Source organism: Sebastes fasciatus, chromosome 14 (genome assembly GCF_043250625.1).
Source record: "Sebastes fasciatus isolate fSebFas1 chromosome 14, fSebFas1.pri, whole genome shotgun sequence".
In the NCBI taxonomy this organism is placed as follows: domain Eukaryota; kingdom Metazoa; phylum Chordata; class Actinopteri; order Perciformes; family Sebastidae; genus Sebastes; species Sebastes fasciatus.
Genome location: NC_133808.1, coordinates 10,209,544 through 10,233,424, shown reverse-complemented (window position 1 = coordinate 10,233,424; position 23,881 = coordinate 10,209,544). Strand labels below are relative to the sequence as shown.

The window sequence follows — 23,881 nt, the reverse complement described above, 5'->3', positions numbered from 1 at the left end:
GAACTTGATCTCAATCCGGTTTATGAACATGAGCCAGGAATACCATGATAATAAAATACAGCATTATCTGAGATAAATCATTTCCAGTTGGATTGAAGGTTAGAAATCAGGTACAAGACAGACAGACAGGAAGATAGGTAAAATATAATGTACCTCTGAGCTAGACTGAATTATTCGGAAGAAAAGTTAAGGAAGCAGGGGTGATAAGATTTCTGAACTCACATCTGCTTTCCCTCAGTGTAAATTTTTTCTCCATATATATATATTTAAATTATATATATATATATATATATATATATATTAAGGCTGTCAAAGATAACGTGTTAACGCAAATTCATTTTAACGCCACTGATTTCTTTAACGCATTAACGCAACTTGTGATTTTTAGGTTGTAGCAAGCTCAGTTTTAAAGCTAGAGTGGAGATACTGGTACCATATGAAACTAAAAACACCCAAGGAATCATTGGTACCAACCATGCCTTACTAACTTGTTGCGATGGAGGTTAAATAATGCTCCAAACTTACACTAAATTTTGGCGAGGATAAACTGCCATGGCCATTTTCAAAGGGGTGACTTGACCTCTGACCTCAAAATCTGTGAATGAAAATGGGTTCTATGGGTACCCACGAGGCTCCCCTTTACAAACATGCCCACTTTATGATAATCACATGCAGTTTGGGGCAAGTCATAGTCAAGTCAGCCCAGTGACAGCTGTTGCTGCCTGTTGGGCTTGAGTTTACCATGTTATGATTTGAGCATATTTTTTATGCTAAATGCAGTACCTGTGAGGGTTTCTGGATAATATTTGTCGTTGTTAATTGATTTCCAATAATATATACATACATTTGCATAAAGCAAGCATATCTGCCCACAGACTGGAACACAGATGATTACTGTCAGAGTTCTTTGCTTTTTGAGGTGCCAACTGTAGACCATACTGTATATTAAGAGGAAACAGGCAAAGAGGGCCAGCAGCTAAACTGCAGCAAATTCAAAGCAATCAGGAGCCTTTCATTGGTTGCTGGGAGAAACATCCACCCAGACAGCAGAATCAGTGTGTATTCAGACAGCCGGAAACAAGGAAGGAAAGGGGCAATAAATGTATGTTATTTCCTGTGGGAATAGCAGTGGCATTGAACGCCTACAACAATATCACACAATAGAAACAATCATGACTTAAAAGAATGTGAGGGGAACTAACCCCCCCAAAAAAAGTCGGACGAAACATGCACTCCTCATTTAGACAAACACCGTTAACTGTGCGTTCCTTTGGAGACAATATGACAGATGTGATCACAGCCCTGAACTGCATGTATGTGGCATAATGAACAGCTTGAGAGTGGGTAGAATAGCTCACCCTAAAAAAAGACTTGCATGTGAGACTGGTAATAGGAAGGATTGAAAAAGTGAAGAAAAAAAATGAGAGGAAGACTTTAAGACAGATGAAGAGTGTTTGCAGCATTGCTGGAAAGATCAAATTCGCCCCAGGAAAACGGGACCACTGCCATCCACCCTCCTACACACAAATACACTTACAGTACAAACTCTTTAAACTGTAGAAAGCCTGATCTGCAATCAGTGCTTTGAAAACAAGTGACGATGATGGAATTAGTAGATAAAACTATCTGTTGGAACTTTGAACTTGGGTAAATGATGTATTGCTGTTTTAAGGAACTAAAAAAAAGTGTAAAAAAAAATCATACTTTGTGACAAACGGAGAGACCAGAGATAGAGAGAATGTCTTCACCAGAAAAAAATGGCAGCATTTAAACCAATGAAATTACTTTGTTTGCATTTACCTGACAAGGACATCTTATGATCATGAATATAATGACAATGGTAAGGGCAGAGCAAGTAGCATGATTGTTATAGCACTGTAAAAATGTAATTGAGAGGAGGTTGGGGTGAATGCTTGGGTCATCAAACTGTGTGACTTTGACATGGAAGACCACTGTTGGCATCCCATCTCCTACCTGTCCAAATTAGTTTATTTTAAACCTGATCTTCCCCTAACCTTAACATAGTAAATTTAGCTGCCTAACTAAACCGTTACCATAGGAGTGGCAAATCAGGAAGCGTTCATACACAGTAAATTAATTTCTGTAACAGTCACTTCTAAAGGCTTTGGAAGGTACTGTCAAACAATGTCATCCTGCTAATAGGGGCGCCAGATATGAAAACAGCCATATGGGTTGTTTGGAGGGTAATGACAAACAATCTATTGTGTGGTTCAGATTGAAGGACTTGTTAGTTTTCAGACCTTGAGAGAGGGCATTTTTGTAAAGTGAGCACTACTAGCCAACCACCATTTCTTCAAAGGACTGTTTGAGGTTTAAGAGTTGGTGTTTAAAGTTAAGGTTAGAACGTGTGAATGAATTCAAAATTCAGAGCATATCTAGTGCCTCCACACGGCTCTCATCATGGCGACGGCTGAGCCGGTGGCTTGCAGCTAGCGGTGCTAACAGCGCTAACAGTGCAAACAACGGCAACAGTGCAACAGAGCTAACAGTGTTTACCTGAGCGGGAACCGGAGGGTGGGTGCTACGCTTCAGCGTTATCAGCTGTAACTGCCGTATGTGCGCAGTGTAGAGCGGCGGCCGTGAGCTACCCAGTGGGGCACGCTCACATGCACAGAGTACATGTAAAGAGGAGCTCAGATTACGACACACTTCTTTCTCTGCTCAGGTAGACATTACTCCTCTATATCTTTATATGGCAAATAGTTGTTTGATGCTATATTAATGCTCTGGTTGTATCGTATAGAGAACCTTTAACCCTGCCTGAGCATCACAGGCTAGTCAAGTCTTTAGCATCTTTTAAATTTACTTCTTAAGACCCAGAAAGCCTTTTCCTCGTTTTTATGAGGTACTTATTTTGCTCTTATAACTTTGTGTTACTCTTGTGTTTTCTGCTCTTATCTTGTCTTAAATTATTAGCTTGTTATTGAACACAACATTCTATTTTAGTCACAAATGTGAATTCTTGCCATCTTCTAAGCTCGACTGATAGCCCAGACCGATAGAGCTGCTAGTCTTTGGTTGGAGTGTTTTTGCAGAACATGCACACATGCAGCCCGCTCTCCAAACACACACAGTGGTTAGGCTCCCTGACTGAGATTGGACGTGACAAAGCAGTTTGACATTTCCAGCAACCAGACGGTCTCCCCCATGGGTGTTTTTGGCTGAACGGAGTTGTGTGTGTGTGTGTGATAGTGTGTGTTTGTGTGCGTGAGGTGGGGGGGAGGGGAGGGGGAGAGGGAGCCAGAGAGATGGAGGCAAACTGACAGAGAACAGAAAGTACATGCTTGTGCGTATGAAACGGTTTTCTCAAGGTCCTGACTTTGCCCGTATTCTCTGTCAGCTTTTGGGAATCACAGGGCTAAGAGAAGCTGGAGAGCACTGTGCATCTGTGACCTCTGTCACATGGAGATACAGTCTGCCCATCCAGCTCTACCACAGAATCACTTTTTAATCTTTCCCTCACATTCCTCTTTTTCCCCCCCAAATCGGCTAAAGATGTGCCTCCATGTCGTTCCCAAAGGCAAAATGGCCCAGCCCTCCCGACGCAGCTGATGGCACTCCATATACGGCCTCAAGATGTCAGAATCAATTTAACAGCATCAAATGTGGGACAAGATGGCTCTCCCCTGCCGTTCGATGTTTCTTAGCTTGTATGTCTCTGAAATCCTTTCACACACGTTTGATGGATGCTATTTATTTGTGTCGCCTCTGGCTGGGTGCAGGTGTTCACTGTACACAAGAACAAGCATGCACACACACACAACGACACGCTGAAGTCAAGTTCTGTAAGCAGAAGCCGCACATTAAGTTGCGGCTTTTGCATTTAGCCAGGAAACATCATTCGCATCATTCCGTCTGATAGCAAAAGAAACACTTAATTTCTAACACATGACACAGTACATTCTGGAAAAATACAGCCCGTACTCAGCTCTCATTTGCTTGACTGCAACAGAATGTACAAGACAGAAATGATGTATGCAAATAGTGTTGCAGATAAAAAGACATCAGTTCAAGTGGCATGCAAATTGGTGTTTGGGGAAACAGTGCTTTCCCTGCAGTAGAAAAAAAAATGAAAAACAACATTAAAAATAAGAAGAAATAAACAACACACATTTCCCTTTTCATCAAGCCTTCTGGCTTCTTGTCAGGGCGCTTGTGTTTTTTTATCACCCAATTTATGCCCAGTCAATTTAAACAGTAAAGCAAAGCCTCACTCTCTAAAAGGCTGTCTGGTCAGCGTGACATAAACTGCAATCTCACAGAAGAGGCAGGACAACTTCCAGCTGTGCTCATGAGAGGCGTCCACATGGGTATGACTTGAATATTCACATTATAAATCCAAAGTGGTAAACACTACACATAAAGTATGGAGACACTTTAGGTTTCACACATTGCCAGGAAAAGACATCATGGCTAAAGCTGCATGCTTACTCTGTCATGGACTGGAAACGTTATTGTATTGCGGTAACATGCGGTCAAGCAACTGTAGTGCACCAATATACTGACATTGACGTCGAATGCATTCAAACGGCCCCGATGGAGCTGACCGTGGATGCATAAAGAGAACGGAGTTGACAGGAAAAGCTAGCGACGGATTTGGCGAAGTTAGCGGAAGTATACACGTGTGACTACGTCCGATTTTCATAATAAGGTGTTAACAAAGGGAACTGTATATATACAACATACATATATGGAAATAAGATTGATTGGATTGGATTCAGAAGTATAAAATATAACATATCCCTTATAAATTAAAAAATAAAATACCACTAATTTGTGAGGGAAATGTTTATTCTTTGATTTTTGGGATGCTGGAAAAAATGTAATAAATAATGCCTGACAATGACTGATATATTTGACTTCAGGACACCTTTGACTACATAAATGCTGAAAATCAAACATTTTAATGTATTAATTTAGATATTTTTCAAAGTAAAAGTCCCCATATATATATATATATGCATCACACCTGGAGCATGTCCAGTGGCTGCAACTGTAACACAACCACGACAGAGACTGACAGACCAATGACTGCTTCCTCGTGCTCCGTCTGTTCACTCAGACTGCCAAGGAGGACAAATGCTCTTTCCGCTGGTACATGAAACAGAGTGTAGCACATGTGCACATAGCTGGCAGGATATAACAGTATTCACACAGGAATTGTCACCCAACAGACGTGGCCATGTTCTGGCACTGTCTCCTGCTACAGTCTTCTCTCTCCTGTTTACTGAGATTAAGAAGAAACTGAGTGGGATTACAGACTGCTTCACTTGACTTATCTCTCAAGTCTCCTCACTGGCATTTGTTGACGATGAATAAACGTGTTTGAGTGAGTGATGATAGTGATGATAATCAAGGCCCTTTTTCACAGTATAGTACAGTATACAACTGAACAAACAGAAAGATGTAGAGCAGGTATTTTAATTCAGAAGTCCATTGTCAAACTGGTGAACATCACAGTTAACCCCTTAACAATCAGACGCCGGCGATTATTCTGTGTTTCAGAGATGGTAACGGGCTCAGTCTTAAAACTAGAGTGAAGATACCGGTATCATATTAAAGTACAAAACCTAAGGAATCCATTGCTACCAACAATGACATGCTGGCTTGTCGCGAAGGTGGTTAAATAACGCTCCAAACTTATGCTAAATTTTGGCGAGGAAAAACTGGCATGGCCATTTCCAAAGGAGTCCCTTGACCTCTGACCTCAAGATATGTGGATGTAAATGGGTTCTATGAGTACCCACGAGTCTCCCCTTTACAGACATGCACACTTTATGATAATCACATTGGGTGAAAAATCATGCAGTTGTTTACATGCAGTACAAAAGTGTTATTTTCGCCTCTTCTAAAAAGCATACTTGGGTCCCTAAACAGTCTTGGAGTTACATAAATTTGATGTTAGTCCCCATAGTAGCCATTTCATTTTATTGAGACCATTTTTTTAAACTTGACCTCACTGTATAAAATTACCTGTTGTGACCTCTAGGATAATCACAGCCTCATTAAACTTTACAGCAACAAACCAGAGACCTAGAGCATTCAGAGGATGGATGGCTTTCCTAGGTAGAATAACAAGAAGGGGGTTTCTAATCAGTTTCCAGAACAGAAGTGCTCTCCATCCAATCGCTGAAAAATGCAATACTTGCAGAAATCTCCAATTCTATGGTGTTTTTCCAAGGTGTTGGTGTCTTAATGTTGTATTTTGGAGGGATTGTTGATATTTTATCAATTCTTAAGTGGTAAAAAATTGTTAAATTTAGCACCAAATCTGTGTAACAAATGGTATCAACCTAAAAATCGCTTTAACAACTTGAGGCACAGAACATGGGAATGGTCATCACAAACTTATATCATAATGTTCTAAGCCCTTATACACTTTCACAATTTATTTTAATGAATCAATTCATTCACTTGTGTTTATTTCTTGTCAACATCTACCATTGACTATTTATCTACGCCTGAACATCCCCTGCCCCCCACCCCTACCCCTCTAAAAAAAAGCTGTTGGAATGGTAAGGGGTTAACTTGTGGCTAAGTTTGTTATCTACACAGAGTTATTTTAATCTAAAACTTTGGTCTGAAGCAGTGGGTGTGTAAAATCTTGCTGGGTGGGGGATCTAGTGAAGTGGGAGCCCCTTGGCTTATTACGGTCCGGACAAGAGCAGGCTGACTCATGTCTCTTGCTGGGAAAACAGGTCTTAATAAAACATGATGGTCTGCATGTCTGCGCCCTCCAACTTGTTTAATAATATCTGCTGTGCTTTGCCACCTCTGCGTCCACGTCCTGTCTGGCTATTCCTTATAGAGCTTTGGTTTATTTCATTTCAGCATATATCACTATATATGTGCATCTGGCTGATTGCAGTCTAGACCGAATAAACAATCCAATACAGTTGTCGCATTCTGTCTAAGACTGTTGATTTCACAGGACTGGTCACATCTTGTTCACTCACCTCTCGCAGGTCATTTTGTTTCGCATTAAACACGTATATCTACCCTGCTATGGCCCAATGTCTTTTTTCACTTTCGCCATCGATAGCAAAATTCTCACTGTGATTACTCTCTTCCTCTCCTGTTTATTTTTTCTGTCCAGCCAATTTCCCTTTTCTATGTGTCTTCCACACGGAGACAAACTGACCTTAACCTTAACCTTGACATGTTGTGTGTATGTGTGTAAGAGCTTAAAATTGTGTCACTGGGAAGATCCAGGGAGCAAAGATCGGTTGCAAGGGGGAAAGGAGGTTTCCAGAGAATCAATAACCTCTGGCTTGGGAGGGGGAGGTCAAAAAGGTGCTCCACTCTCATCGGACCTCAAGTGAGCTACTGGGTTATCCATTACTCTGTTTTTAGCTCTGTGGACAGAGGGCAGAGACGGGGGGAGTGAGTAGCATCAGCTGCTCATCGCCAAATTAATCACAAGATCCTCCTGGATTACTAGAAGTAGCATTTATCATACTTTCATACCGTTCCTAAGTGGTCATTTTAAAGCTGTTTTAATCACGCTCATACAGAAATTCCTTAGTTCATTGATTTTTATGCACAGTTGGGTTAGTCTATGTTGCATTTTAAAGATTTTACTTTTTTAATCCTCTGGTGTACACCTGTATAGAGTGCCAACCTCTATTTTTTGCTTATAGCAGGCAAAGCTCAATTCTGCAGTGTAGTTATGGTATGGTGGAGCACAAGAGGCTAATTAGTACACCAGGTCTGTGGGGAAAGAAACCTCACGCTTCATTAACCTCTACACTGGTCTTCACTGCTACTGTACCACAAGAGCAAAACTGAGAGACTCAGGAAAACTATAAACAACCTTAAAAATAATGTCTGTACTGTGAACAGTTACATGGCAATGGGATACAAACACAGTGTCTTTGGATAAATAAGTCATTACTATATTACGTGAAAGTGGACTGGCGCTTAAATGGTGTGACGCAACGACAGGCTTCTTGTGGGCAATTCCTATGTTAATAATTTGACATTAATGAATGTACTCTAAATACTCATCTGTTTAACTCTAGCTGGCACATGCAGGTCACTATTACAAATGCATATGGCCCATCCATATGTTCAGACTTACAGTCCTAAGTTTCTGAACATACAAATATGTTTCTTGCTGAAGTACAGGGAAATATGTATGAAATGATGCATCTAGAATTTCACAGTAATATCGCAGTCATTAAAATGGATTTTGGGATTTGAGTTTATTCGCTTTCTTGCCCAGAGTTAGATGAGATGGTCGATGCCACATTTATATGTGTTCATGCGATATGAAACTGGTACCAAATTGAAATTTGAACACAATACCATCTTAACAAAATGTGTTTACTCTATGCTCTACAAAACAACAAAAATATTGTTTTTGCAGAGTTTACAGATAAGTCACAAAATCTGTGTTTCCATTCAATACTCAAGTGAACTTTAAGCAAACTTTAGAAATGTCGCAAAAAAAAAAAGAAATGCATTAATTAGTATTAAATTATGAATTAGGAGCGTTTCCATAAACTGGTTTTGGAGCAAATAAACTCGGCTACAGCGTAGTTTGGTCAGATTTTGGTGCCTTAGGCTACGCATGGCTGTAACGAGAGTAGAGGAATGAGAGTAGAGGAAGTAGAGGTTGCGAACTGGAAACAAAAGTCACGTTGGCCATCTGACTATCTACGAGAGAAACATTGAGAGAGGTCTTCAGGAATTTGTTTAAATTGGGCAAGTTTTAATTGTTCTTTCATGTCAGCTGGTATTGGTCATGTTTCTCATGGTTTCCGGAGATGAAGACAAGAATTTGCACATTATAGGAATACCCGAGAAGACGTCGACAGAGAAAACAGCAGATCATTCATGTGAGTAAAATGTTCACTACGTGTTCATTTATTCTGCAAAGGCGTTTTTCCATTTCCCATTTAGCTCATAAACTTCTTTTTGATAAAGGCAAAAAACACCTTTTTTCGCAATTGAGGAAGCATTATCGGATTTTGCCATTTCCTTTTCTAATACAGTACTTCAAAATGTTCAATAAAAAATGAATGGAAACATGGCTACAGTCTGCTAGCAAGACAATTAAGACTTACACAAGCCTCCCACGCCATTGACAAAGTCAGAGACAAGAACGGCAAAATCCCCAGTTGAGATCAATAAATACTTTCCTACATTTTCAAGAATTATATCAATCAAAAAATGTACTGCTGACCTAGAAACGATCAATACATTTCTAAAAACTGTTGGCTTCCTTAGTTGGATGCTGAGGCAGTACAGGCTCTAGATGCTGAGATAACTCTAGAAGAGAGCACGACTGCTATTATGCAATTCCCAAACGACAAAGCACTGGGCCCAGATGGGTTTAGCATTGAATTCTATAAATCATATCTGTCTAATATTGCCCCCCTACTTCTACAGATGCTGAAACATTCAAAAGAAACCTCTCGCTTGCCAAAGTCTCTCTATCTTCCATTATATTGAAAAAAGACAGGGACCCTTTACATATGTCTTCTTACCGCCCCATATCCTTCCTCCAGATGGAAATGAAGATCCTGAGTACAGTAAAGTGCTGTCCAACAGGCTGTGCAATCACATACACCCTGACCAATCAGGGCTTGTACCTGTCCACCATATCGACTCCAATCTGCACTGTCTTGTCAATATAATGTATCACGATCACAAAGAGGAGTGTGCGGTCATCGCCTTATATGCAGAGAGGCATTTGATCATTTTGAATGGAAATTCATGTTATTCACCTAAACCACTCTGGCAATACGTTTATAAATTGGATTAATATCATCTACACTCCACCCCAAGCCTCCACAATGGGGAGAGTCATAGGTTCCACTTTAGAGGTGTTCGACAAGGCTGCTCTTGCTCAGCGCATTTATTTAATTTATGCATCAAAGTGCTTGCTGGTCAAATTACAGTAAACCCAGATTATAATCCTAATTAAATACATGAAAAAAAACACCAGCAGTCACTTTTTGCGGTTGACTAAACATTGTATTTATCGCGCCCTAAAATGTCTTTTCCCCCTCTTTTGTGTTTAATTGAAACTTTTGGAAGCCTTTCGGGATACACTAAGAATTGGGAAAAGAGCGAATTGCTTCCAATACCGGATAAGGCAGATCTATAGTTTCTACGCTCACTGCACTTTAAGATTGTATATAATCAAATTAAAAGTTTAGGTGTTATTGCTTTGCAAAAAATTTATGACCTCTTAAAGTCCAACTGGGAAAGTAAGACCCACAGTTGCGTCATAATACTGAATTCTGGAATACATTACCAGTCTAGTTAGCCGCATTAATACCTTAAAAATGGTTACGCTCCCTGGATTCCTGTCCAGATTCAATGCCTACAGGTCTAAGAGCAAGTGGTGAGTTTATGGTTACAGAATACTGACAGTTAATTAACAATAGAGCATAATATTGATTCAATGTAATTAGTGTATTTGCTAGACAAAAGTTGAGGTGTCAGGTAAAATGGGTTTTTGTTTTTTTGACAAAAAATCTGAGCTGAGTTCAAAAACACCACACCAATTATGGCTTATAGGATGACAAATATGCTGAGGATTATCACATTCATAAAAACATTTACAACTGTCAGAGTGGGAGGGGAGCGCTCCCTGTTTTGAGGGCTATTTTGGTTTGTAGCCCCTCATGAGGGGAAGCTGTCGTTTCATCTTTATCTCCAAAAAGAGCAGGTGGTTAATCAATTACGTGTTATCTCCAACTGCTGCAGCCCGTTGGACCCGGACAGACCAGACTGACACCCCCACACACATGCACAAATGGACAGACGTCAACATGCAGATCGACAGGCTGACAGTCAGAAACACGGAGGCCTGACTCGATACGTCCAGGTGGTTTAAAAGACAGTTGGACAGGTATGGGCGAGCCAGCGGCAGACAAACAGGACGACACACACAGGCCGCCTGTCTGTAGATAGCGCCCACCTGCCAGCCCTGAAACATTTTAATCATTTGACGGCCAATTACTCTGGAGCCAGGCAGAGCAGAACAGAAACTCACACTTCACTTCCCCGGCACTCGCAGATGGCCCTGCAGGCTGGATCTGCACTGCTTGTCTACTGAGCTAGCACTGCTCCCTTCTGATATGGGTGAAAAAGCAATGAAATAAGGTGTTTGGCGAGGCTTTATAGAAAGAGAGCAGGGGATATCCATCATTTATTGAAAATGATACCAACATAATATGACATGCCTTCTCATTCGCTGAACAAATGACAATACAAGCCATTCTGTCCTATAGCTAAACACATACATAGAGAAACAGGTGCACACTACTCTCCACAACATCCTCTATAATGCTCATGCACATTATGCAGTGATCCTATGGTACTCTAGTTAGTGAATCCATTATAATCTGTAGCCTTTCATGTGATTATATAATGACCGCATGGTAGATAATAATATCAAATAGCTTTGGGTAACACTTTATAATAACCATCATTTATAAATGGTAAATTCATAGTTAATTTAAATAAAAGTTAAAATGTAGGTCATAGTTATTTCACTGTTAACAAACCATGACAATATCATTAATAATTATCATTATCAGTTTATTGTTGCACACACAATAAACATTGTATATACTATATTATAAGTGTTTCTTAATGGTTACCAAATGATTTGTCAACTTTCAAGAAATCATTTGTAGAACATCTATAAACATTACAGAGATAAATGGGCCAGATATTTGTAACACTTTGTTAATAGTTAATAATTGGTTTGTAAACAGTCTATAAACATTATTTGGATGGCTACTATAAAGTTGCAACTGATGATTATAATGTCTTTTTAAATGGTTAATAAATACTTTGTAAAGCATCTATAAACATTATTTAGATAGATAGTTAATACTTTGTCAACGGTAATAATTGGTTCCTGGTCCATCTATCTATGTTTATAGATGTTTTACAAACACTTATATACTTAATATAGTATATAAAATGTCATAATGTGTGCAACAATAAACTGTTAATGGATAATTTATTAATTTAATCAGAATCAGCTAGGATACAATATATAATTTAAAAACAAATTATTTAAAATTACACAAACTAATGATAAAATAACAGAAATTATAGCATTACTAATAATTAGTATAGATTATTATCATTTCATTGTTTTTTTAACAGTAAAATAACTAATAACTATGTTTAATTAACTATCAATTTACCATTTATAAATGATGGTTATTATAAAGTGTTGGGTCGCTTATCAAAAAAAAAATGGTTACCATGGTTTATTATCATTTTTCATCCACGAGGAATTTGTTTGTAACTCGCCTTGCTTGCTTGTTGTAGTCATATTAGCGTGACCAATCTCTGTAGCACACACACCTGGTACGTGGCAGCCATATCCCCTCTGTAAAGAGCGTTAGATCTTGCGGTTTCCTGACACCATCAGAAAATCCAAACATTTTCAGAGTGGCTTGATGGCTTGACATGCCACAAAATGACTGTCAGTGTATGACTGGCAACTGAAAGCGACGGATGACTTTTGGAATTAAGCGCTGCGTGACGCATGTCAAAGTCACTCTCAGTACCATTCAACTTTTACGCTACTTGATTATTATTTGCCTCACGCTTGACACTTTGAATGCTCAAGTAGGCAGAAATTTAAATAACAACAAGAGAACTTTAAAGATACTTTTTTCACTAAAAATCTGGATTTTAGTGCCAAATACTCATCCTCTGTAAACTTGAAAGGTGGTTGTTAAAAGTTAGCACCCTCATCCTTATTAGAGACCAGTTCTTGTGGCCGGCTCTAATATATGTATGGATTCCAATCATTTTCAATGATGGGAAATATTAAAACATTCATGGAAACTTTTTCAGCACAATCTGGTAGTCGGCTGTCCATCTGTCTGTTCATTCTGTTCCAAATACTCAAGTTTTTACCAAAGTACTCAAATATATCGCTATACGCACTGCTTTCAATTGTAGGTCAGGCGTACAGCTGCTCCTGCTTACAATGAACACTCACAGTTTTTTCAGTCAAGTTTCTTTGGAATTCATTGTAATTGACATGCATGCAAACACCACCATTGTCTGTGAAGAAGGGAACTTTCAACTTAGTGCAGCAACCTTTTAAGCCTCTAGAGGGGTGAGTACTTAATACTGAAATTAAATTAAGATTACTAATACAGACTTTGTGTGGACTATCACTTTAAATCTGCAAAAGAAATCCACTTGCAATGGCCAGAAAGAGTTGTGTTTAAAAGATGAGTTACAGTTGTAGAGCAGCACTGCATGGGAGATGACGAGTGGAGTTAAAAACTGGAAATCACAACATCCCTCTTATAATCAAGGCATTATGCTTATTCCTTTATATTGATTGAATGATGTCATCTAATCACTATTGATGTTGATATAAATTTTGGCTTCTGTGGTGGACCAAGCTGTTCTCATACACCATTCGTAGCTATACCTACAAAAAGTAATGCACTGCAATTCATATGTATCCCACTAAATCAATTTGTATGTAATCCATGTAAACGTGAAACAGGAAGTATAAAGAGCGACAAACGCTCGCAGGGAGGAGGTCGGGGTGGATAAATGGGTTAGAAAACACCAGACTCTCGCCCAGGAGGCTGGCGTTCATACCCCGTGTGAAACCAGAAATCAACGTTGATTTATTTGTCATGTAACTGCCGTACTTCAGTTACACCACTTCCGCAGTTTTAACCCAAACACAAACTTTTCCTAAACCTAACAAAGTAGTTTGTTTACCTAAACCTAACCAAGTCAATCTTTTCCTAAACCTAAGTGGCTTTGTTGCCTAAACCTAACCAACTCAATATTTTCCTAAACCTATGAGGAACCATGAGGAAATAAGTCATCCTTAAAGATTTGTGGCTGGTGGATTCACTTGCAGAGCCGAATGTCTTCACGCAACTGTGGTTAACAGGACGTCTAGGGGCTTGACTACAATGTCTGACAAATACAGGCTGTCTGCTAGAGCCATGCTCAATGAAGGTTGCTTGAATGTCCACATCCAGTCCAATACAAAGACCCACTGCTTCTTTCTAACACTGAGAAATACTTTAACTACTAGCCTCCTTTGTTTGTTTGTTTTTACGCACAGTACCTCTCTTCTACTCTGTGACCGTGTATCACTGGCAGAGCATTACCATAAATGTCTTGTGTAACACTGGTCCTACTATGAAATATACTCCCCTGATATTAATATGAAGGAAGAATAATACGATCATTATTCCTTTTTATATTTCTCTCGTTCTATGGTGCTTTTTTTTATATGTCAGGCTCTCTTTGACAGGAGACATCTATCACAATTTCTGGGTCATTGCCCAGAGCTGAAGCACTCCCATGTGATGGAGGTGCGAGTTGTTCTGCACTCTGACCTACTAAAACACTGTGCAGCTCGGTCCGTCTCACAGGACGTCGTCTGCATCCTTAAGGCGGTGTTCAGACTTAAAAAGAAAGCGCAAGGGTCTGAGTTTAGTGTGGGTGTATAGCTACAGGTACCAGTGAGAAATATAGTTTGAATCAAAATCCATAAGTTCAAAGGCATCAAAACACAGGGAGTTTTTGTAGCAATTTTACTCTAGAAAGTTATCATGGCGGCAATCATTTCTCCTCCTCGACTGCTGCAAAGTAAATATTATGTCGTCTACATTACAAAGTAATCCACCAGGAATGTGCTCTTGAACGTATATGTAGCTAGATGATGTCATATTGCTGCAAAAGTTAAGCCGGTGTCAACTTTTTTCGCCAGACAGCCCTTCATTGTTTAGTGGGAGCCGTCTGCGTTGGGACCCCCACTTTGCCAAAGCAGCAGTCTCACTGACATGGAAACTGTGTTTTTTTGACACGGCGCTATTGTCGGTCTGAACATGGCCTAATGACTCTCTCTGTCAAATATGTTAACCCTTCATCTTCTTTTTGGCATAGGATGACAGTAATAGCTATTTTGGTTTGAGTGAATGAGGCAGATGAAGCAGCCTTTGGGTGTTCCTTGTAATGGAGCACAGGGCTCAGAGGGAAGTCAGCCGTGTTTATCCCTCTGGTTATCTAAATCTTTCCTCCAACTGATGATGAGGCTCTGGGGTACGTGCTGCTTTAATGGGAATACTGCATATTTCACATTCTGTCTTTTTCTCGTGTCTTCCCTTCTTCTCTGCCCCTCTTTCTCTATTTTTATTTGTGCTCTCTTCCTCGCTCTGGAACGGTATTTTCACCACGAGGGTTTGTTGACAGCTATCCTCCCTCTCATAGCCGTAGCGGCAATTGGCAGTATCTCACAGCGAGGGCCCAGCCTTTTACACCGCACCGCTATCAACAGTGGGCCAGCTGCGAGCAGCGCCCGCTGCTTTCAGCTTATCTTTAAAGCCCAACCGTTTGGATCACAACGTCCACGAAGGCAACAGCGGCGTCCATCATGTAGACGTCATTTAAAACGCATCTATCACCGGGGCAACATCATTAGTGAAGCTCTACACATCAAACATGAGCTTCCCCTCATTTAAAATCCCATCATTTAGTCGTTTGGCACGGCCGTTGAAGACACAGACAAATGTGAAAACAATGAGGTGATACTGCGTGGCACTTGTTAAATGGATGAGGTTTACTGATTCTATATTAATACAACGCATTTCTACATTAAGAGAGACATTCAAATAACAGAAAGTGTCGCTTTTATAGTTCAGGTAAGTTTAAAAATGATGTATGTTCAGATGTCACCTTTGAGATGAATTATGCCTGTGTGTGTGAGAGACAGACGGAAATACTTTACACCAGCAGCGTCAGCAGCATATTAATTATGCGACGTGTTTACCTGGAGGCAGGCAGGCGCTCGGCCATGTGGTTTGTTGACGTCCACAGCTACAAGCTGCCACCCCCCAGCAGAGTCTTCATGAAACATCTGTGGCACAAGGACAGCACATGAGGAGCAGAACACACACACACACAAAGAAAAAAAAATGCACACCATTTATGGCACTGGACAAAACTCAAACACACACATCTACCCTTTGGCTACATCTTCATAAAACATCTGTGGCCACAAAAAAAGCTGAAGGCATCATGAACACAGATTCGTACAGCTACTAAATACGGTATGTAGGCCTAAGGACCTAACACTAGAAATAAAAACAAACCAATATCACAGCAGAGACTTTCAAACTCACAAGAGAGCTGGCTCACTCATGAATATCAATCATTCTTCTGAAACATGAACTCTACAACTTAGTAATAAGCACTATCATGACAACTGGTTCCAAAATGCCATGTCATTCATCTTGTACTCTGTTAACTTGGCAGATGAGTTCACCTGAAGAGCAAGTTTCAGTTAGTTGTCAACCTTTGTCATAAGGAATTATGATGCAATTGTTCCTGACGCCAAAACTGCCACAGTTGTGTTACTATATGTATGTATGTAGCTGCTATATAACCCAGATGGCAACCTCCAATTCTGAAATGTGAAGCCAATGCAGAAGTGCCTCAAACTTGCATCCTTTCTAATAGCCAGCAGGGGGCGACTCCTCTGGTTGCAAAAAGAAGTCTGATTATATAGAAGTCTATGAGGAAATTACCCTACTTCTCACTTGATTTATTACCTCAGTAAACATTTTAAACATGAGTTAATGGTCTCGAGCAAGCGTAAAAACGTTTTTTTCTTTGGGGAAGTTTTTATCAAATTTCCACACAGCTTTTCTAATACGATACTTCAAGATGTTTATAAAAATGGGAATTGAAACACGGCTAATGAAAGTGAGAATTAAGTGAAATTTGAAGGTTGTTGAGGTTTCTAAAACAAAAAACTAAACTTCCAGTAGCATCACAGAGCCAATATAAAGAGCTGCCGCTTGCTTGTAGAAATCCTTCAACCACTCTGCCTCATTCATCATTCCACGCTTTAATTACATACTGTACCATTTTCCCCTTCTGTTTCAGCTTTGTCTTATACCTTCCACGTCGGCTTCACATTTTATCACAACCTAGCACCGTGCTACCCAATCAATAGCTTTTATCATCTTGCATTTAATATAACATGGCGAAGAGAATACTATCTACAACCTTGATGTCAAACACACAGGGTTTGATATCATTCAACTTCAGATAAGCCAAAGTAGAATTCAGTGTAATTCAACTTTAAGTTCAGCCCTTAATTACAATTCCTGTGAAACAAAAGTGGATTTATCCATTGTCGGTTTATCAACACAGTTAGGCTTTACAGTCTAATCTCTATTAAAAGCCTCAATAATCTGGAGAGAGTATAGCAAAGTCAAGGAATGGGTATCGTGGCATGGGTTGTGTCTCCCAGGGCCACCTTATAACAGCACTTCCTCTCTAGGGAACAACAGGAAGGGAGCATTATTGTTTCAGCCTCCGTGATTGACAGTTAAGTGTTACACCACAGCTAATTAGTTTTTCCCCCCTCTAAGATAAAGATTGGGGCATGACAATGTGATTACAATTAATTTTGATAATGGAAAGAAAGGCTAATTGTTTTCAAGGTCATAGCAGTACATACATGCCGTGGGCAGCAGCCTGTTTTCCACCAAGATTGGAGTAACAGAGGTTTTAGTTTCATGACTTTCCAGGAGTATAATTTTAATAAACAACAGTACGGAAAACAGTTCACTGCGTGTCATGACAACTCCATTATGATTAAAAATGTAAAATATTTAAAAAAGGGACTTTGGATTCTTAACAAATACAATCCAAACGTATAACTCCAGATGTGCTTCAGTGACAGGCCAATGATACCTTTTCTATTAAATCAACAAAATATCTGCAAAATACAAATGCCGATCTATGCATTGGCCCACCATATTCATTATTTATCATTGTATTTATTTATTTTTTATCATTTTAATAGCCTGCTGCCATATATACAACACCTTATGTAGTGTTATACAGTATATTCTCTGTGAATTCAGCACTGAAACAAATAACTCAGATTTTCTGCCTCCTTATCTTCACAGTTTTCAACTGTAATGTAATCACATATTTTACAAAACACTTTTCCCTCGCTCGCTCTTGATTTTCTCTGCTTCAAACCCTCTTTGTCAGTCCAGAGTAGTCTAACTGTAAGTGTGGAAGAGGCAATCAAATGGCTATAACGTCAAGAACAAAAAAAGCATTAATCAAGACCAGAGTAACAACCCCTATCATACCGGAAAGGACAATTGTAAGACAGCTAAATGTTCAAACTTGAAAATGCTAATCAAAAAACATAACTGACTGCTGTCTGGACTGAATGATGGTGAGAAATCTATGGGCATTCAAAAATGAACCTTCAAAAACTGTCACCCAAATCACTTCTTTATGACACTGAATGTGTTTTCAGGCCATAAAGTCTGTCAGTATTCCTTGTTATCTCTCTCTAGTCTATATTCGTCTATGGCCTGATCTTATGATAATTTACAAGCAGTGATAGAAAATATCTGGAGAAAAATATGAGCACAAAGAAAGCAAGTTTTGAGGTAAGAGCCTTGTAATTTGCTTTTCAACATCCATATTGGACAAAATAAAATGATGTTTAAAGTAAAATGCAAGTAGTTCAAATGAATATTAAACACTTTAGGGCAAATGTCTCTCATAATATCTGCCAAAGTTGCTAACTTAAACTTTGGGGTTGTCTCTCGCGCATTGGTTGATAATGATTTATTAATACCTTAACATTTGTAACCTTAGATATCTTGTTGTATCAAATTATTTTGGGGTGGGGGGCATTTTGTGTCTTTAATAGATAGCAATTGCAGAGAGATGAAAGGAAATGAGGGAGAGAGATGCAATAAAGATCCCCAGCCGGATCAAACCTGGGATGTGTTGGTTCATGGTCAGCGACTTAGACAAACTAATGTTAAGTCTTTTTGAAGTAACTAAATCACCATTGCTACAAAGGCAGATCATATAAGGATACACGAGGCCAGGTAGCCCACGTGTCCTTTTCCCCAGCAATATCCTCTATGTTCTGGGTCTTCTTCCAGTTAGACATGCCCAGAATGCCTCCAATAGGATGTATCTTGGAAGCATCCTGATCAGATGCCCAAACTACCTGAAAGGGTTTCTTTCAATGCCAATTCTTCTCCAAGCTCAATCCAGAGGTACAACCTCCTCACCATGGCCCTAACACCTCTTCCTTACATACAGCAACCGAGCAAACTCTGGTGAATGGAGCGCAAAGAATTGTCCAAATATATACTACGAGCGATGTGACTCTCTATAAGGAGAGTGATTAACTGGCAATTACTGTCAGCATTGTTTTTAACCAATGTAAATAGGTTGGAGGTGTGCAAATCTTCGCATAAATAGAGCCAGAGCGAGCGTTTTTTCCAACAAGCGACACGTCGCTTTGCCCGTTCACTGATGCACAGAGCAGGATAGGACATCTTCATTGGGAAAAACTGAAACAATCTGATGTTTGCTTGTTCCAAGCCCTCAGGAAGAGTGCCAGGCTTTGAAGCAAATTATTGTAGTTGCCAAACGGTGGTACTACAACTTCCGTGTCCATCACGTGATGCCATATGGCCCCAAAAATACTTTTTCCCCATAGACCTACATTGGGAAAGAGACGTTCATAAATCAGCTGATAATATTTTGGAGGTAAATCAACTTCCCTGTATGAACACTTGAACAGCCCTTTTTTAAATCATTAGGGCCTTTGTTTCCTTCCTCTGTTCATGTGAATGAGCTCCAGTCCGAAGCTGGAGCGAGGCCTGGGAGGCGGAGTTAAAGGACCGTCACTGCGCCTGCTCTATGGGCCCAATGGATGCGGAAGATCGTCGGATGATCCAGGTACTTTATCACTCGGCAGTCGGGCCATTTTGGCTTCATGCGCCACTGAGCAACTCTCATAGGAATGAACGGGCGCCCGCCTACAATGCTGTATCCAGTTCTCTTTATACTTTACATCCATGGCTCGATCGCATCGCTTATACTGTAGTTAGGAAGACGTGTAGGGGTGACCCCAGTTGTCCTGTGACAAACTATTTTCGACCACTTGCAATCTTCAATCGCATAAATTCAGTCAGTGCCCAGAGCTAATGACCTTTGGAGACTAATTGGTAAATCAAGAGCTTACCCTTCGTTCTTTACCATAACAATCTGGTATTGTTGGCGATGCACGAATCTGCTTCATCTTACCCTTACTTGTGAATAAAACCCTGTGATACCTGAACTCCTTAACCCATGTAAGTAACTTTCCTCAAACCAAAGGAAGGTCAATCTACCATTTACAGGCAGAATACCATGGCCTCAGACTCAGAGGTGCTGAATCTCATCCCAACTGTTTGAAACTCAGCTGGTGGTAACAATCTGATGAAGCCAGCATAACCATTTGATCCTGAAGTCACCAAAGCAGACACTCTCTACTGTACCTCTAGCACCAAAAAACATATCTTCAGCACGCTTAGGCTGCCAATTTTGATTTAAGTGAAGGCATTTTATTGATGACCATGCACTCTTGTAACCCTGAAGAAAGCCACTCCTGTCAAAATGTGTCTGTGTTCATTCCTTTGAATCTTCCGAATCCATGCAACTCTGATGAGCTGAACTCTGATGAATGGACACATTTTATTTTTTTTTGCACTCTGTACCAAGATGACCAGCTTTAAAGAAAGCTGGTGTTCAAGGAATGTTTAGAATCAGGTCAGATAAAGTTGTCCATGTGGCACTACTTTGTCAGCTTGTGTGTCTGCGAGTGTGATAGTTGTACCTGTGTTGTAGCGGTAGAGGTGGTGCTACTCCTTGACCCCCACATCTGCTGAAATTGCACTCTTATCTCAGCAAATGTCTCGATGATGACGGCAATGAACACATTCTGTAAAGGGAAAAGACAGAGAGAGTGAAACAGAGACAGTGAGAATGAAAGTGTTATGACAATTAAAAATAAATGACCCAGTGGAGGTCCCTCTCTTGACTTCCTTTCACTATCTGTGACATGATATTATTCTCTCATTAGCCAGAGAACATTCTACTAACAAGGGGGAATTGTTATGACTGTAGGTGGGAGATTAGGTTATGTCAATTAACCAAAACCTTTTGGTGTTCAACCATCCCCTGCTGCCATGCCATGGGAGCTGAAAGTGTTATGAAAAGTGCAGTAGAGAGAGAGACTGGCTCTAACCTTGACAAGCCATGCCAAGAAGAAAATGAGAGTTATAAAGTAGAAGTAGGAGCGCCAGCGAGGGAAACTGTCGATGGCTCTGTACATGAGGAACACCCAGCCCTCCTGTGATGCAGCCTCGTACACAGTAAAGATGCTTGTACCTAAACAAAGACAGACACAAGGAGTCAGAGATGAAAAGCAGAGATTGTTAGTGAAACAAGTGTCAGTATCGGCCTTTTGCTTAACGCGGTGGTGTCTCTGAGCTCCACACCAATTATCATGGCTCCCCTCAAACCTTTCAAAAAGACAATACCATGAGTTTCTATATAATGACAGTACATTCTGACAGCTTACAGGATGAAAAATACAGCTCCCCTTGTATCCTCCCTTCTTTATAATGACAAGACTTTGAATTCTAACTCAGACAGACTCATTAATCTGACGGAATTATTATCTTTAATGCATGTCTTTGTCACTGTCAGCGACAAATTTGGTCAGATGTAGCTAATTTATGTAAATTCTGTGAGTTGGCCAAACTACAAAATGAAACCCTTGCCCGTTTTCTGGTTAATGGACTCTTTGCAAATGAACTGTCTGTACTTTTAACACTCACCTAAAGATGATTTAGTGAGGGAAGAATAACACCCTATATCACCCTACTATTATTTTACTGTGACTGTGTCCTTTTGTGATTTAAAAAGACCAACAGTTTAGTAAATCTTTCTCTACATAGACGACCTCCCTGATCGCATCATGTCATTTTTAGACAGGTAACTTGTAGATGACAGATAGTTGTGGTCGGTATCTCCCAATTCAACTATTAAGCGCATCATATTGTTGTTTTAAGCTTATCATCATAACAGCTCTGAATCAGGGCCTCTGGGTTTCTGGGATGCAGGGCTAGAAATAGTTACTGATATACCACAGTACTACACTTTTTCCACCAGAATTAGCACGTATATGGAGTTTTTTTTTAAACATGGGAAAACCAGCTAAAAATAGGCGTTAGGCATACTCGTCTATTGGAAAAGGGAAAGGAGTGTTTCTGTTTTGTTTGTTTTTTTTCTGATGTGGTGGTTACTTCTTTTTTTATATCTGCTACTTATTTAGTCTCTCTTTCAAACTCTCAAACCAGTTAACCAATTAATGGCAAATTAATTGCATTTTGCATTATTTGTTCAAAATGTACCTTAAAAGGGAGATTTTTCAAGTATTTAATACTCTTATCAACATGGCCAAATATGCTTGCTTTATGCAAATGTATGTATAAATGTATTATTGGAAATCAATTAACAACACAAAATAATGACAAATATTGTCCAGAAACCCTCACACGTACTGCATATAGGATAGAAAAAATCGTGGGTAACCATAGAACCTATTTTCGTTCACATATCTTGAGGTCAGAGGTCAAGGGACCCCTTTGAAAATGGCAATGACAGTTTTTGCTCACCAAAATTTAGCATGTGTGATCCCGTTCACTGCCCATTTTTACACCCCATTGCCACATATGAAACAAATTGGCACGCAAACACAGCCTTCTGCTGCCATGAAAGCAAGCAAATGAACTGAGATCAACAGAGATAACATAACATTAGATTCCACCCGACATGAAAAGCCTCAGCACATCTCTCTGTGGTCCGTGTGCAGCTGGGTTATCAAGGCAGCGAGTATTTGAGACACACAGCCGGTGAAGTGATTCTGACTACTGCTGCTGGCCAGGGGCTAACGCCGTGATGCTAACACACGCTAACTGCTATCAGTCACACGGAAGGAGTGGAACATGGAGCGGACGGGCCACGGCTTTGAATTTGGAACTGTAGTACCCATTTTAAAACACTAGCTTTTAGTGCTACATGTTGCTCATATAATTGTATGTTAATAAATTATAATAACAAAGTCCCTGTTGATTTTACTTATTATATATATATATATTCACTTCAACGCATAGCATCGCACCGGAAAAGGGACGGAATCATTTATCGTGGAAATGAATGTCGATTGTAACCTTTCCCACTGAAGGCAAAAGCCAGATGTTAGTGTGTGTTAGTGGGTTTTTTGTCCAGTGGGAACAGGGTTTTACTATATTTTTATGCATAGTTTATTCCCTCTACATGGATGTGAATATTAATAGCACATCTGAATCCCCACTAAACTCTTTAAAGAGGTGAGAACCACTCCTATAAATAAGGTCGTGCATAATAATAAAATCAGGGTTTTTTTATGGTGCACTTAAGCTTCACAGTAAAAGCTACATACATATTTATAAAATGTGTTGATAGACCGATACATTTAAGCCCGTAAATTGCACTGAATGTGCCATGTTCCAGTCTATAATGTCTAAATGAAGGTGGTGTTTACTGTGAAGCTCTCACTCTCCTTCACGGCTATCTACAGATTAGGGGCACTGCACTGTGCACTGACACTGAATTTGAACAGCGTGCAGCTGATAAGAATGCAGGATGCTGCTGAATGGCACAGCTTCACGCCTAAGCTGGTATATGCAGCACTTTAGTTCTCACTTCCTCACACAGGGTCATTCTTCCACATTGCTTAACAGAATACATTTATAAGTGGAAAGAAACTGTGACAAGAGAAGTTTTTATTAATGTGAATTACTTTGAGGAAGTGGTTGTTTAGTTGTTATCAGACAGTTATGTGTTTAAATGTTTTAATAGATTGACAGCCCTAATTCAAACACAATAAATTGCATTATTGTTCATAGTATTTCATCCTCTTATCAACATGGGAGTGGGCAAACATGCTTGCTTTATGCAAATGTAT

The 23,881-nt window shown here is 39.8% G+C and overlaps 1 protein-coding gene across 17 annotated transcripts in view; it reads right to left on the bottom strand.

Annotated features, from left to right (window-relative positions):
• The window catches only part of nalcn (sodium leak channel, non-selective), a 99,266-nt gene that overhangs the window by 58,967 nt on the left and 16,418 nt on the right, over window positions 1-23,881 (bottom strand). For all 17 annotated transcript variants that reach the window (XM_074658658.1, XM_074658659.1, XM_074658667.1 and 14 more), the window contains 3 exons: window positions 21,116-21,258; window positions 20,705-20,809; window positions 15,818-15,904 (listed from right to left, as the gene is read on the bottom strand). In XM_074658658.1, coding sequence (XP_074514759.1) covers window positions 15,818-15,904; window positions 20,705-20,809; window positions 21,116-21,258 — 335 coding nt within the window. The remainder of the gene's footprint in view (window positions 1-15,817; window positions 15,905-20,704; window positions 20,810-21,115; window positions 21,259-23,881) is intronic.